Raw genomic sequence first — 14,360 nt, 5'->3', positions numbered from 1 at the left:
ATGTCTATTATATTTTTCAGATGAAAAGGCATCCTGTTTCAAATCTAGCTTTCCCACAAAGGGCTATCAATCTAGAGCTATTAATCGTTTATGTTTTCTTCCCTTTGTCAGAAGACTTTCTTTAATCCTTATGTTAATAAGCTTTGGTTAAATTAGACTGAACGTTTGCAACAAGCCCATAACTGGAGTATGCTATTTAATATGCATTTCATTCCTTGAATTAACGTTTAACAGCTCATTAAAAAATCCAAAAGTTTAATAATTGTGTGAAATTTGTAACAGACACACTAATGTATTTGTATGAAATTCTTTTAAGTGACTCTTTTAGCGAAGGCTGTATATTTTAAATGGATTAGCGCCTTCATTAACAAAGTGGACTTTCATACAGATGTGGTGATCACACTAGGATTTCAACCTACTGGTTTTTGAAAGATATACAACTGCTGTCTGGCCCAGTGTAACTGGCTAAACTGTCAGTGATAATAGCTTGCATGGTACTGAGTCTACTCATGATGCGACACTGAATAACATAAACTGTTAATAGTTGAACCTGTTTCCACTGGAATTTCAAATGTTAAGCACCAGGAGGTAAAGCTATCAAAGTGCTAAGACTCCTTTCCTACAGTTTACAGCTCTTTGGAAAAACCCTTCAAATTGTACCTATTGGACGTGCACTGTGTGTCACAATTTAATGGCAATCACACATATTAATGCCACAGAACTTACTTTGTGCCTTTCTAGTCTTTTATTCTTTCTTTGGTTCTAAGTTGTGAAAAAAGGCTTGGAGTGATTTAACTTATTTTCACTGGAGAAAAGAAAATTTTGAGGAAATATGATACAGGTCTTCAAAATAATGAAAGATAAGGTAGAAGTAAACAAGATATTTAACTCGGACAATGAGCAGATAACTAGCAGACACAGGTAAAAGATTTACATGTTTTGAGGAAGGTTAGAGATTAGATAGAATCTTTAACACATAGGATACTGGACTTGTAGAACAGACTCCAGGAGGAAGTAGTTGATTCAGGATCAGTTGACAATTTTCAAGGAAAGCCAGATTGCTATATGTTGAGGAAGGGATTCAGGGTTCTAAAAATATTAGTAGCCCCACAGCTTGACATTTTTGTCAAGGGAACATCAGGAAAATAAATTGTTACTTTAAAACGATGTTAATAGATGACACTGGGAGCACTACTGTATGGTTGACTTAAAGCATATTAAACTCATAGAATGAAATATGAAATGACAAAGTACAAAAGAAGGCCATTTGGCCCATTGTGTCTGGGCTGGAAATAATTTGGTGTCTAACCATCTGCATATTTATAAATTGCCTTTCTATGGCATTTCAAGATGTAAAATAGATTGGGAATTTTCACACTTCGAGGCGGGGAGGCCTGCACTTCCCAAGTGATGTCCTACTCCTTCCGGCCCCACACATGAAAGCTTTGAACCTACTTTAAAGGGCCCCTTCAGGGGTCTTACCATGTTCTTACTGTCAGGTGACTGCTGCATTGACATCTTGGTTTTTTAAATTCTTTCATCGGATGTGGGTGTCGCTGGCAAGGCCAGCATTTGTTGCCCATCCCTAATTGCCCTTGACTACTGAATGGTTTGCTAGATCATTTAAGAGGGCAGTTAAGAGTCAATCACTTTGCTGTGGGTCTGGAGTCATATGTAGGCCAGATCAGGTAGGGACGACAGATTTCCTTCCTTAAAGGACATTAGTGAACCAGATGGGTTTTTACAACAATCGATGATAGTTTGTTGGCACCATTACTGAGACTAGCTTTCAGTTCCAGATTTTTTTTGTTTAATTAATTAAATTTAAATTCCAGCAGCTGCCGTCGTGGGATTTGAACCCGTGTCTCCAGGGCATTATGAATAAGAGGGCACAGATTTAATGTAATTGGTAAAAGAAGCAAAACGACCTGAGGAAAAACCTTTTCACGCAGCGAGTGCTTAGTGTCTGGAATGCGCTGCCTGAGAATGTGGTGGAGGCAGGTTCAATTGAAGGATTCAAAAGGGAATTAGACAGTTATATGAAAAGGAAAAATGTGCAGGGTTATGGGGAGAAAGCGGGGAACTGGCACTAAGCGAATTGCTCATTCAGAGAGCCGGTGCAGACATGATGGGCTGAACGTCCTCCTTCTGTTCTGTAACAATTCTGTGATTCTGTGTTGGGGTCCTGTTGTATGAGGCACCCAACTGGCACAGGTGGGCACCTCATCTGCCTGAAAAAAAATCAGACATTTCAATATTGTCCCAGATCAGGGATTGAGAGGGTAATTTATTACTATGCACTATTTTAACTTCCCCCTACAAACTTGGTTTCTGCCGGGCAAGAGTAATTAAAAATGTCTACAGATAAAATCATATAATTATATTAAAATGCACAAAAAATAAATCAAAAACCAAGGGAATGAATGTTGTAGGTTAAATATCAAAACTGGGTTTTTGGAGAGGAGCCTTGCGATGGTGATGATGAAGCAGTACTGAGTTCATTCATACAAACCAGTCGCTCCAGTTGCTTATAGTTTCACAGAACCATCTCAACTTTTCATGGTAAGACATTCAGGGGTGAAACTGATCTACACCAGCAATGTGGAACGGGATCGAAACAAGTTGGAAGCCATTTGAACACTGCGCCAGTTTTTATTTTCCATTGACTTGGAAAATATTGCCAAGACTTTTGATTTCAAACCAAATAACTACGATAGTGACATTAGGAAACTAGAAAGGACGGACACCAGGAGTTTTAACGGTTTGAAGCATTTCCTGAAGAAGATGATCTGTAAAACTGCTCATAAAGTTTCTTCCATTGATCCCACACTTTTCATATCTGTTTCACACAGGTACAAAATCGTTCAACATGATGTCCCCTACTGGAGATAATTCTGAGTTACTGGCTGAGATCAAAGCTGGGAAAAATCTGAAGCCAACTGCTCAGAGTAAAGGATGTACTGTGGTCTATACAAGCTCTGGGACAATAGTAAGTATATCAGGAGACATAAGATGTTACCTTGTCCATTGCATTGCCCAAAACCTAATAAAACCTCAATGTATGACCAAATTTTTCTTTGTTTTATTGCACCACAGTCTGAACACCTGAGCACAAAGCGTTCAACTGATCCAGTTCTAAATGGAATTGCAATGCCGCAGACATTGGATGTTGAGTCTCTCATACCTACTCACGATGAGCAGGGAACCCCGATCCCGGAGTGGAAGAGGCAGGTGATGACACGGAAACTACAGGTTAAAATCCAGGAGGAGGAAGAACAGAAACGTAAAGTGAGTTTTAAAGGATACGCACCCTTATTGTATCTTTGTGGTCAGTGCCCTCTTCACTATGTTTTTTGATTGACTTCAAGATTTATGAAGCCATACTTTTATCAAATTGATGTCAATAGGTTGCACCAAAACATATTTGAGTTAAGAGAAGTCTGGGAACAAAAAGCTGAGTAAAGAGGGCTTACATGGCTGAAGTGAAATTTCTCACAGTTATGCCAAGCAAAATTACAAAAGTATCAAGTAAGTCTCGTTAATGTGCAGTTGAAGACATAGAGGTTACAACATGAAACAGGCCATTTGGCCCAACCAGTTTGTCAATGTTTACCCTCTACCCAAGTAAATAGTTCTAATCATATTTCCCCACCCTATTCCCATATGTCTCCAACCGCGCTTTTCCTTTATCCACTTGTTCAATCTAATCTTGAATGTTGCCATAGTTTCAGTCTGAGCCACTGACTCTGGAAATAAATTCCACAGCCTCTGTGTGTGAAGAAGTCTTTTCCGCCTTCTCAGATAAGTTAACACACTGCAATGCACTACCTGAAGGGGTGGTGGGTAAGAGATTCAATAGTATCTTACAGAAGAGAACTGAATACAGTATATACTTGAAGGGGAAAATTGTAGGGATATGGGGAAAGAGCAGGTGAGTGGGATAAATGGATAACTCTTTCAAAGAGACAGACATAAATGGGCCAGATAGCTTTCTTTTGTGCTGTTTGATTCATTGACTCTATGACTGCCCACTTCTCTTTGCTGGCTAAGCTCTTCCTAGTCATTATTTTAGATTCTGCTTGCAATACAAGTACACAACTCATTGGAACCGACCCGAGGGGTTGAATAGCCTACTTCTGTTCCTACGTTCCTATTTGGCACCCTTGCTTCTCTCAGAATTGCATCCAGCATTCAAAACAATGTTCCTGCTGCTTTTGTAGGCTCCCCTCTCTCTACAAACTTGCCCTTAATTTACCTGAGGCAGCCTCAAGTTTCCTTCATTTCAAGAATCTTCACAACTTTGTGCACATTGAAATATCAATAGGAAGAAATATGTATCACGTGATTCCTTGGTCACCATTTGATGCCCGCCCATCAAGGTAGCAATGCCTTTATGCTTTACTGGAAGATTGGTGATAACCCTAAACTTTCTACAGGCATTCCATTTCCCAGTGCTATCATGCCTCAACTTATTGGGTAGGATCATAGAATGGTTACAGTACAGAAGGAAGCCATTCGGCCCTGTTGAGCCCGTGCTGGCTCTCTGCAAGAGCAATGTAGCTAGTTCCATTCATATAAAAATGATCAAACTAAAGATAGTCCTGGAGACTCTTCTGCACAAGTTATATACAGTAGGATTCTCACCACCTGCTCTCATGTTATCCCTATTCGTAACATATCACTGAGCCAGGTCTTTAGGTTCGGATGCATTTCTCATCTGGCTGGCTGTAACTTCAGGCCAGGTCTTATATGTACATCTATGAAATTTCCTTAGGACTTGGGAGTCAGGTTGTCTCAAGGATTTGGGCCTGGTGCAGGGCTGTACAAAATCCATTCAGAACAATATAAGCCCTACAGAATCCTTTGGGACTCATCAGGTCAGGCTGCTTCCTTTACTGAGCTGGTTTTAACTGCTGAAATGTCACTTCTTGTCTGGTTTGGGGTTCAGGTTGGGCATTTTCACATAATTACAGTGCAGAAGGAGGCCACTCAGCCCATCGTGTGTGCACTGGCTCTCCCAATGAGCAATTCACCTAGTGTTGTTCTGCTGCCTTCTCCCTGTGACCCTGCACATTCTTCCTTTCAGATAATAGTCTAATTCCCTTTTGAATGCCTTGCTTGAACCTCCCTGCACCACGATCTCAGGCAGTGCATTCCAGACCTTAACCACTTGCTGCATGAAAAAGTTTTTCCTCATGTTGCTTTTGCTTCTCTTACCAATGACTTTAATTCTGTGACCTCTCTTTCTCGATCCTTTCATGAGTGGGAACAGTTTCTCCCTATCTACCAAAAGACTTGCAGGTTGGTAGGTAAATTGGCCATTATAAATTGCCCTAGTATAGGTAGGTGGTAGGGAAATACAGGGGCAGATGGGGATGCGGTAGGAATGTGGGATTAGTGTAGGATTAGTGTGAATGGGTGGTTGATGGTCGGCACAGACTCGGTGGGCCGAAGGGCCTGTTTCAGTGCTGTATCTCTAAACTACTCTGTCCAGCCTCCTCATGAGTTTGAACACCTCTATCAAATCTCCTCTCAACCTTCTCTTCTCCAAGGAAAAACAGTCCCAACCTCTCCAATCTATCTTCATAACTGAAATTCCTCATCCCTGGAACCATACCCATGAATCTTCTCTGCACTCTCTCCAAGGATTTCACATCTTTCCTAAACAGAACTGGAATTTTATTGGCAGTGAATTTATCAACCAATTGTGATTATCTATTGGGCAGATTTGGCCTTTCATTATTGTGGATAATCCAGGCAACACTGTGTTGTACATACTGTCCTCTACAAGATAGACATCATGGGCTGAATTTTCCTGGCCCCCTGATGACGGGCTTGGAGTAAGCGGGAGGTGGAGGGGGTGGGTGGGTGGGGAATGGTGAGAAAATAAGGGGGAGCTGCCCCAGGGTGGCTCCCCAACGCAATCCTGCCACTGGGGATGTTTCTCAGGGGTTGCCTCGGAAACAGATCAGCTGCCTACTGTATGGAAGAGGGCAGTCAATTTACATACTTAAGGCCCCAATTATGGGCTGTCAACATTTTGCTGTCAGCGGAGTGACCCTCCCCCCACCTAGCAATGCAGCCCCTCTGACTTTCTCATATAAATTTATGCCTCCAAGGGTGCCTCCATGTTGAGCCGCCCTTGCGGCATTCGACCTGCCTGAGCAGAGCCCACCTCTCCTGGTGGGGCTGCCGGGGCCCCAGAGTGCACGGGAATATCCAGCCCCATGTCTTTGACTTGATGTGGCCCCGAATTTCCTGGGTTGTTCTTGTGCAGAAATTACGCTGAGATTTAAACCAGTTCTGTGCTGCTGAGAATTTACTGTGGAGCTTTTTTGCCTAATGCCTGAATGCAAACCAAGTGTAAATAAAGTGCCATCAATAGGGGTAATACCAAATGGGTTGTTGGCTTCTGCCATGGTGCCTCACTCTCACAGCCTCTTGCTTCTGCTGCTCCGCTTCCTCCTCTTTTATTATGTGGAACAGGGTATTCCCATTGGGAGGCCCATTCCAGCTAAATAGTCCTTCAGCACACATGGCACGGAAGGGTCCCAAAAATCTAGGGTGCTGAAGACTGACAGCACTTTGGTTACGTCTAGTCCAAATCTTGGCAAGAAAAGCTCAATAAAGAGGTGAACTCTCAGGAAATTCACATGCAGCAATGTTTTGGTGTAAAGCCACTTACACACAAATTTCCTCAGTAAAAATGATCAGAGCCCACTCTTTCACCATAGTTACACCAAAGCTTTCTAGGAAAGTCCATTCCAATCTCCCTTGTTTCTTTCTACGAAAGATTTATTTACAAGATGACTGTTTTACAGAAACTTAGCTTTCCTCAACATTTTGTGATTGGCCTGCACCAATTTAATCTGGATACTTGTCACAAACATCCAAATATGCAAATTTTATTTGTCTTTTAGGTAATAGAATTGACTGGATAAATGCACTGCATTATTTGGAAACTATAATACAACCGTAATATTAACATGTGTGGCCTGTAGGGCTATTTGCTGAGAATTTATTTGATAAAGCTTGCTTGGCATAGCTTGTGTAAGTTGGATTGGTGTGCAGTGTGTACCATTTCAGTGACTAGATATTTTGAATATTGGATCTTACGAATTACAACTGTAAGGATTAGGATGAGCTTGAATGCATTGTGTGCCACTTCTAAATTATTAACATTCAACTCTATCAGAATATACTCTCTACCAGTGGTAACTCATTGACATAAAACTGTACCTGAATGTGCAATGTGTCTTTTAAGAAGTGTTGCTTAAGGGACTAAACTAAAATCAAAAAGTGCTGGAAAATACTCAGCAGGTCTGGCAGCATCTGTGGAGAGAGAAGTAAAGTTAACGTTTCAGGTCAGTGACCTTTCATCAGTGATGTTCTGATGATAGGTCACAGACCTGAAACATTAACTTTGCTTCTCTCTCCACAGATGCTGCCAGACCTGCTGAGTATTTTCCAGCACTTTGTTTTTATTTCAGATTTCCAGCATCTGCAGTATTTTGCTTTTATTTATTTATTTATTAAAATCAAGATTGATAGACTATTCAAACAGTGTAAACTCCTCAGATGCTGAAAGTACTACCCATTTATCAAAATATAAAATATATTTGAGTTTTGGAAATGTAAGGAAAAATCTTGATCATTTATAGTAGATGCGAATGTATAATTGAATGTGTATTTTCAAGATTCACTGTTTGAGAAATAATGGAGTAAAAATTCAGATCCTTTCACTCCCTGCATGCCCTGAGAGCACATATCACAACGTTTTATACTCCCAAGCCCAGGTTTACCCTGGAACATCCCAGGAATTGGTGCCCCAGAGTTTGAACTCCGGTATGAGAAATGGTAGCAGCATTCATGCTGATTTAAATTAACTAAGGAGTTAACACAAGGAATGGCAGATGGAGTTAAATGTAGATAAATGTAAGGTAGTGCATACTGGAACAGAATCGGCAAACACCTGCGCGATAAAGGGATGTCAATAAGCAAAGGTAAAAATGAAATAGAATTGGGCGTGATTAATAATCATGTGCTGACGTCTGCTCAATGTGAAACTGTTAGTAATGAACCTAATTCAGTTCCGGAGTACACATCAGGGGTATTTGGCTCTTAAACCAAAAGAATTTATTATAGGTTTGTATAAATCAGCGAAGCCATTTTTGGAACTGTCTGTGGTGTTTTGTTTAAGCATAGTTCCAGAACTTAGTCATAGAGCACAGAAACAGGCCCTTTGGCCCATTGTGTCTGTGCCGGCCATCAAGCACTTACCCATTTTCCAGCACTTGACCCGTAGCCTTGTATGCTATGGCGTTTCAAGTGCTCATCTAAATACTTCTTAAATGTTGTGATGGTTCCTGCCTCTACCACCTCTTCAGGCAGTGCGTTCCAGATTCCTACCATCCTCTGGGTGAAAATTTTATTCCTCAAATCCTCTCTAAACCTTCTGCCTCTTACTTTAAATCTGTGCCCCCTGGTTATTGACCCCTCTGCAAAGGGAAACAGTTTCTCCCTATCTAATCTATCAATACCCCTCATAATTTTGTATACCTTAATCATGTCCCCCCCCTCAGCCTTCTCTGCTCTAAGGAAAACAACCCGAGCCTTTTCAGTCTCTCTTCATAGCTGAAATGCTCCAGCCCAGGCAACATCCTGGTGAATCTCCACTGCACCCTCTCCAGTGCAATCACATCCTTCCTATAGTGTGGTGCCCAAAACTGTACACAGTACTCCAGCTGAGGCCTAATTAGCGTTTTATACAGCTCCATCATAACTTCCCTGCTCTCATATGCTATGCCTCGGCTAATAAAGGCAAGTATCCCATTTGCCTTCCTAACCACCTTATCTACCTGTGCTGCTGCCTTCAGTGATCTATGGACAAGTACACCAAGGTCCCTCTGACCTTCTATACTTCCTAGGGCCTGACCATCCATTGTATATTCTCTTTCCTTGTTAGTTGTTCCAAAATGCATCATCTCACACTTCTCAGGATTAAATTCCATTTGCCACTGCTCCACCCATCTTACCAGCCCATCTATATCGTCCTGTAATCTAAGGCTTTCCTCCTCACTATTTATGACACCACCAAATTTCGTGTCATCTGTGAACTTACTGATCATACCTCCTATATTCACGTCTAAATCAGTAATGTACACTACAAACAGCAAGGGTCCCAGCACCAATCCCTGTGGTACACTACTGGTCACAAGCTTCCATTTGCAGAAACAACCCTCAACCATTACCCTCTGCCTCCTGCCACTAAGACAATTTTGGATCCAATTTGCCAAATTGCCCTGGATCCCATAGGCTCTTACATTCTTAATCAATCTCCCATGCGGGACCTTATCAAAAGCCTTACTGAAGTCCATGTAGACTACATCAACTGCTTTACCCTCATCTACACATCTAGTCACCACCTCGAAAAATTCAATCAAGTTAGTTAGACATGATCTCCCCCTGATAAAGCCATACTGACTATCCCTGATTAATCCCTGCCTCTCCAAGTGGAGATTAATCCTGTCCCACAGAATTTTTTCCAATAGTTTCCAAACCACTGATGTTAGACTCACTGGCCTGTAATTACCTGGTTTATCCTTGCTACCCTTCTTGAATAATGGTACCACATTTGCTGTCCTCCAGTCCTCTGGTACCTCTCCTGTGGCTAGAGAGGATTTGAAAATTTGTGTCAGAGCCCCTGCTATCTCCTCCCTTGCCTCACATAACAGCCTGGAATACATCTCATCTGGGCCTGGGGATTTATCCACTTATAAGCCCGCTTAAACAGTTAATACCTCCTCCCTTTCAATGCTAATTTGTTCAGGTATATCACAATCCCCCTCTCGGGTCTCTACATCTACATCATCCTTCTCCATAGTGAACACAGATGAAAAGTAATCATTTAAAACCTCACCTATGTCCTCCGGCTCCACACACAGATTGCCACTTTGGTCCCTAATGGGCCCTACTCTTTCCCTGGTTATCCTCTTCCCCTTAATGTACTATAAAATGCCTTAGGATTTTCCTTTATCTCGCCCGCCAGTGTTTTTTCATGTCCCCTCTTCGCTCTCCTAATTCGTTTTTTAAGTACCCCCTACACTTTCTATACTCCGCTCTTTGCGTGGCCCAGTTACTTAATTGGCCGTGGTTGGGACTTCCTCCCCTCTGAGGCAGGAGGTCCCGCCTCCAAGAGCTGCTGGCCAATCAAAGGACCACAGCTCCTTCGTCCCATCAGCATCACTGGCAGTGGTGGCCACTGTTGGGACTGCACCCAGCCAGGACCAGCAAGATGGAAGAGGCCCCGGAAAAGGTAAGTGAGGGTCGGGCCTTGCCAGGGTGCCAGGTATGACTGGGTGGCCTCCTCAGGTGCCAAAGTGCTTGTCCGCTGCTGATATTGTACAAGCGGCGGCAGGAGGAGGCCCTTAAATGGCAATTAATTGGCCACTTAAGGGTCTCAATTGGCCTGGGGCAGGCAGTTGGTACCTTCCACCTCCCACTCGATTTTAGACCCCCGCCATACTTATCAGCCCGCTCCCGGGGAGGCGTAAAATTCCAGGACAAGTGTTGAACAGAGATTTTCAGAGCTGGACTTAATTTCATTGGGTAAAAGAAAATTGGGAAGAAACATAATCCAACTCTTTGAAATATTGGGAGGTGCAGGTGAAAGCAACCTACTTGAGTTAGACTGCAATTAGTTAGGCGGTAGGATACAGAGTAAGGATAAAGGGAATGTACTCTGGTTTGTGGGGTGTGATAGGTGATGTTCTCCAAGGCTCTGTACTGGGGCAAAAACAAGAAATGCTGGAATCACTCAGCAGGTCTGGCAGCATCTGTGGAAAGAGAAGCAGAGTTAACGTTTCGGGTCAGTGACCCTTCTTCGGAACTGACAAATATTAGAAAAGTCACAGATTATAAACAAGTGAGGTACGGGTGGGGCAAGAGATAACAAAGGAGAAGGTGCAGATTGGACCCGGCCACATAGCTGACCAAAAGGTCACGGAGAAAAGGCAAACAATATGTTAATGGTGTGTTGAAAGACAAAGCATTAGTACAGATTAGGTGTGAATACACTGAATATTGAACAGCAGCAAGTGCAAACCTGAAGAAAAACAACCTGAAAAAAACAGTGGGTAAGCAAACTGAACAAACTAAGATGAAATGAAATAAATGCAAAAAAAGATTGTAAAAAATGTAAAAAGGAATGTAAAAAAAAGGAAGAAAAAATAACTAAAAATGAAAGTAAAATGGGGGGCTGTCATGCTCTGAAATTATTGAACTCAATGTTCAGTCCGGCAGGCTGTAGTGTGCCTAATCGGTAGATGAGATGCTGTTCCTCGAGCTTGCGTTGATGTTCACTGGAACACTGCAGCAATCCCAGGACAGAGATGTGAGCATGAGAGCAGGGGGGAGTGTTGAAATGGCAAGCAACCGGAAACTCAGGGTTCTGCTTGCGGACTGAGCGGAGATGTTCCGCAAAGCGGTCACCCAGTCTGCGCTTGGTCTCCCCAATGTAGAGGAGACCACACTGTGAGCAGCGAATACAGTATACTACATTGAAAGAAGTACAAGTAAATCGCTGCTTCACCTGAAAGGAGTGTTTGGGGCCTGGGATAGTGAGGAGAGAGGAGGTAAATGGGCAGGTAGCGTCAGTTTTTCACCAGATATATATGCGATGTATAAATCACTGGTTTGGGCTCAGCTGGAGTATTGTGTCCAATTCTGGGCAATACACTTTAGGAAGGATGTCAAGGCCTTGGAGAGGGTGTGAAGGAGATTTACCAGAACGGTACCAGGGATGAGAAACTCAGTAATGTGGAGAGACTAGAGAAGCTGTGATTGTTCTCCTTAGAGCAGAGAAAGTTAAGGTGGGATTTAATAGAGATGTTCAAAATTATGAAAGAATTTGGTAGAGATGAATTGTTTCCACTGGCAGGAGGATCAGTAATCAGAGGACACAGATTCGAGATAATTGGCAAAAAATTCAAGGAGGAAATGAGAATTTTTTTTAATGCAGTGAATTGCTGTGATCTGCAGTGCACAAACTGAAAAGGTGATGGAAGCAGATTCAATAGTAACTTTTAAAAGGTTATTAGATATATGCTTGGAAAGGAGAATTTGCAAGCTATAAGGAAAGAGCAAGGCAATGGGACTAATTAGATAGCTCTTTCAAAAACTAGCACATACACAATGGCCAGAATGAACTCCTTCTGTGCTGTATGATTCTATGCAGTCAGTGACTTGAATGAAAGAATAGAGAGCTGTATATCCAAGTTTGCTGATGACATTGTTAGGAGGCACAGTAAGTTGTGTAGATGGGAGCAGGAAGTAGCAAAACTATGATAATGTGGGAAGTGTGTGTGAGGTGATGCATTTGGGGAGGTCAAACAAGGCAAAGGAATACACGATTAATAGGAAAATACTGAGAAATGTACAGGAAGTGAGGGACCTTGGAGTGAATGTTCACAGATCCCTGAAGGTAGCAGGACAGGTCGATAAGGTGGTTAAGAAGGCATATGGAATCCTTTCCTTGATTAGCTGAGGTATAGAATATAAGAGTCTCCTTGGAACAGAGAAGACTGAGGGGAGATCTGATTGAAATGCATAAAATTTTGAGGGGCCTGGATAGAGTGGAGGTGAAAGGTCTATTCACCTTAGCAGAGAGGTCAGTGAAGAGGGGGCACAGATCTAAAGTGATTGGTAGAAAAATTAGAGGGGAGATGAGGCAAAACTTTTTCATCCAGTGGGTGGTGATGGTCTGGAACTCACTGCCTGAAAGGGTAATTGAGGCAGAGACCCTCAACTCATTCAAAAGGAGTCTGGATATGCACTTCAAGTGCCATAATCTGCAGGGCTATGGATCAAATGCTGGAAGGTGGGATTAGAATAGGTGGATCGTTTTTCAGCTGGCACAGACACGATGGGCCAAGTGGCCTCTTTCTGTGCCTTAAACTTTCTATGATTCCATTATTTGAAGTGTGAGGACATCCACTTTGAATTCAATAAAGACAAATTGGAAGATTTTCTTAATGGTGAGTGACTAGGATCTGTGGGGGAGCAAATTGGGTGGCACAGTGGCGCAGTGGTTAGCACCGCAACCTCCACTCTATCCAGGCCCCTCAAAAGTTTATGCATTTCAATCAGATCTCCCCTCAGTCTTCTCTGTTCCAAGGAGACTCTTATATTCTATACCTCAGCTAATAAAGGAAAGGATTCCATATGCCTTCTGAACCACCTTATCGACCTGTGCTGCTACCTTCAGCTCCAGGGACCCAGGTTTGATTCTGGGTACTGCCTGTGTGGAGTTTGCAAGTTCTCCCTGTGACTGCGTGGGTTTTCGCCGGGTGCTCCGGTTTCCTCCCACATCCAAAGACTTGCAGGTGATAGGTAAATTGGCTGTTGTAAATTGCCCCTAGTATAGGGAATATGGGATTACTGTCGGGTTAGTATAAATGGGTGGTTGTTGGTTGGCACAGACTCGGTGGGCCGAAGGGCCTGTTTCAGTGCTGTATCTCTAAATAAATAAAATAAATAAAAGAATTTCAGTTAGTGCACGAGAAGAAGACGTAATCAAAAAGTCTAGTGAAAGGTTGGTCTTCATCCCAAGTGAGTTGGAATGCAAGGGGGAGGATATTACACTTCAATTGTACAGAGCCTCAGCCAGACCTGACCTGGAGAATTGTGCTCAGTTTTGGGCACCACGCCTCAGAATGGATATTTTAGCCCCTGAAGGAGTACAGTGCAGATTAACCAGAGTGACATGGGGCTTAAAGGGTTAAATTATGAGGCCAGGTTGTGTAGACTTGGCTTGCATTCCCTCGAGTTTGGAAGATTGAGGGGTGATCTAATTAAGGTGTTTAAAATGATAAAAGGATTCGATAGAGTAGATATAGAGAAACTATTTCCTCTGTTGTGGAAATCCGGAACAACTGGAATACAATCTTAAATTAGAGCTGGGCCATTCAGGAGTGAAATCAGGAAGCACGTTTTTATACAAAAAGGTAGTGGAAATCTAGAACTATCTCCCCTGAAAAGCTGTGGATGCTGGATCAATTGACTGAGATCAACAAATTTTTATTTAGGTGAGGATATCAAGGTAGATGGATCAATGACAGGTAAATGGAACTGAGGTACAAAGCAGCTATGATATTGAACGGTAGAGCAGGCTCAAAGGACTGGAATAGCCTACTCCTGTTCCTAATTTCATAAATATCTGGTTGGAAAATGAATGGGAGGAATTAAGAGTAGCTATAGACTGGACTAGTCAAATACCGTCCAGGATACAGAGGTTGCTGAGCTGCTGACTGTGGGACATGAGGTGTTGTCTCTGGAGGATAACAGGCCAGGGTTGAATAGAG

General features: G+C 42.5%; 1 protein-coding gene across 2 annotated transcripts in view; it reads left to right on the top strand.

The window, feature by feature from the left end:
• espn (espin) overlaps positions 1-14,360 on the top strand; it is a 135,712-nt gene that overhangs the window by 97,817 nt on the left and 23,535 nt on the right. For both annotated transcript variants that reach the window (XM_068017116.1, XM_068017115.1), the window contains exons 10-11: positions 2,853-2,989; positions 3,097-3,288. In XM_068017116.1, coding sequence (XP_067873217.1) covers positions 2,853-2,989; positions 3,097-3,288 — 329 coding nt within the window. The remainder of the gene's footprint in view (positions 1-2,852; positions 2,990-3,096; positions 3,289-14,360) is intronic.

Source organism: Heterodontus francisci, chromosome 37, assembly GCF_036365525.1.
Source record: "Heterodontus francisci isolate sHetFra1 chromosome 37, sHetFra1.hap1, whole genome shotgun sequence".
Classification (NCBI taxonomy): domain Eukaryota; kingdom Metazoa; phylum Chordata; class Chondrichthyes; order Heterodontiformes; family Heterodontidae; genus Heterodontus; species Heterodontus francisci.
The sequence above is the reverse complement of the archived record's forward strand: the minus strand, read 5'-3'. Positions and strand labels throughout refer to the sequence as shown.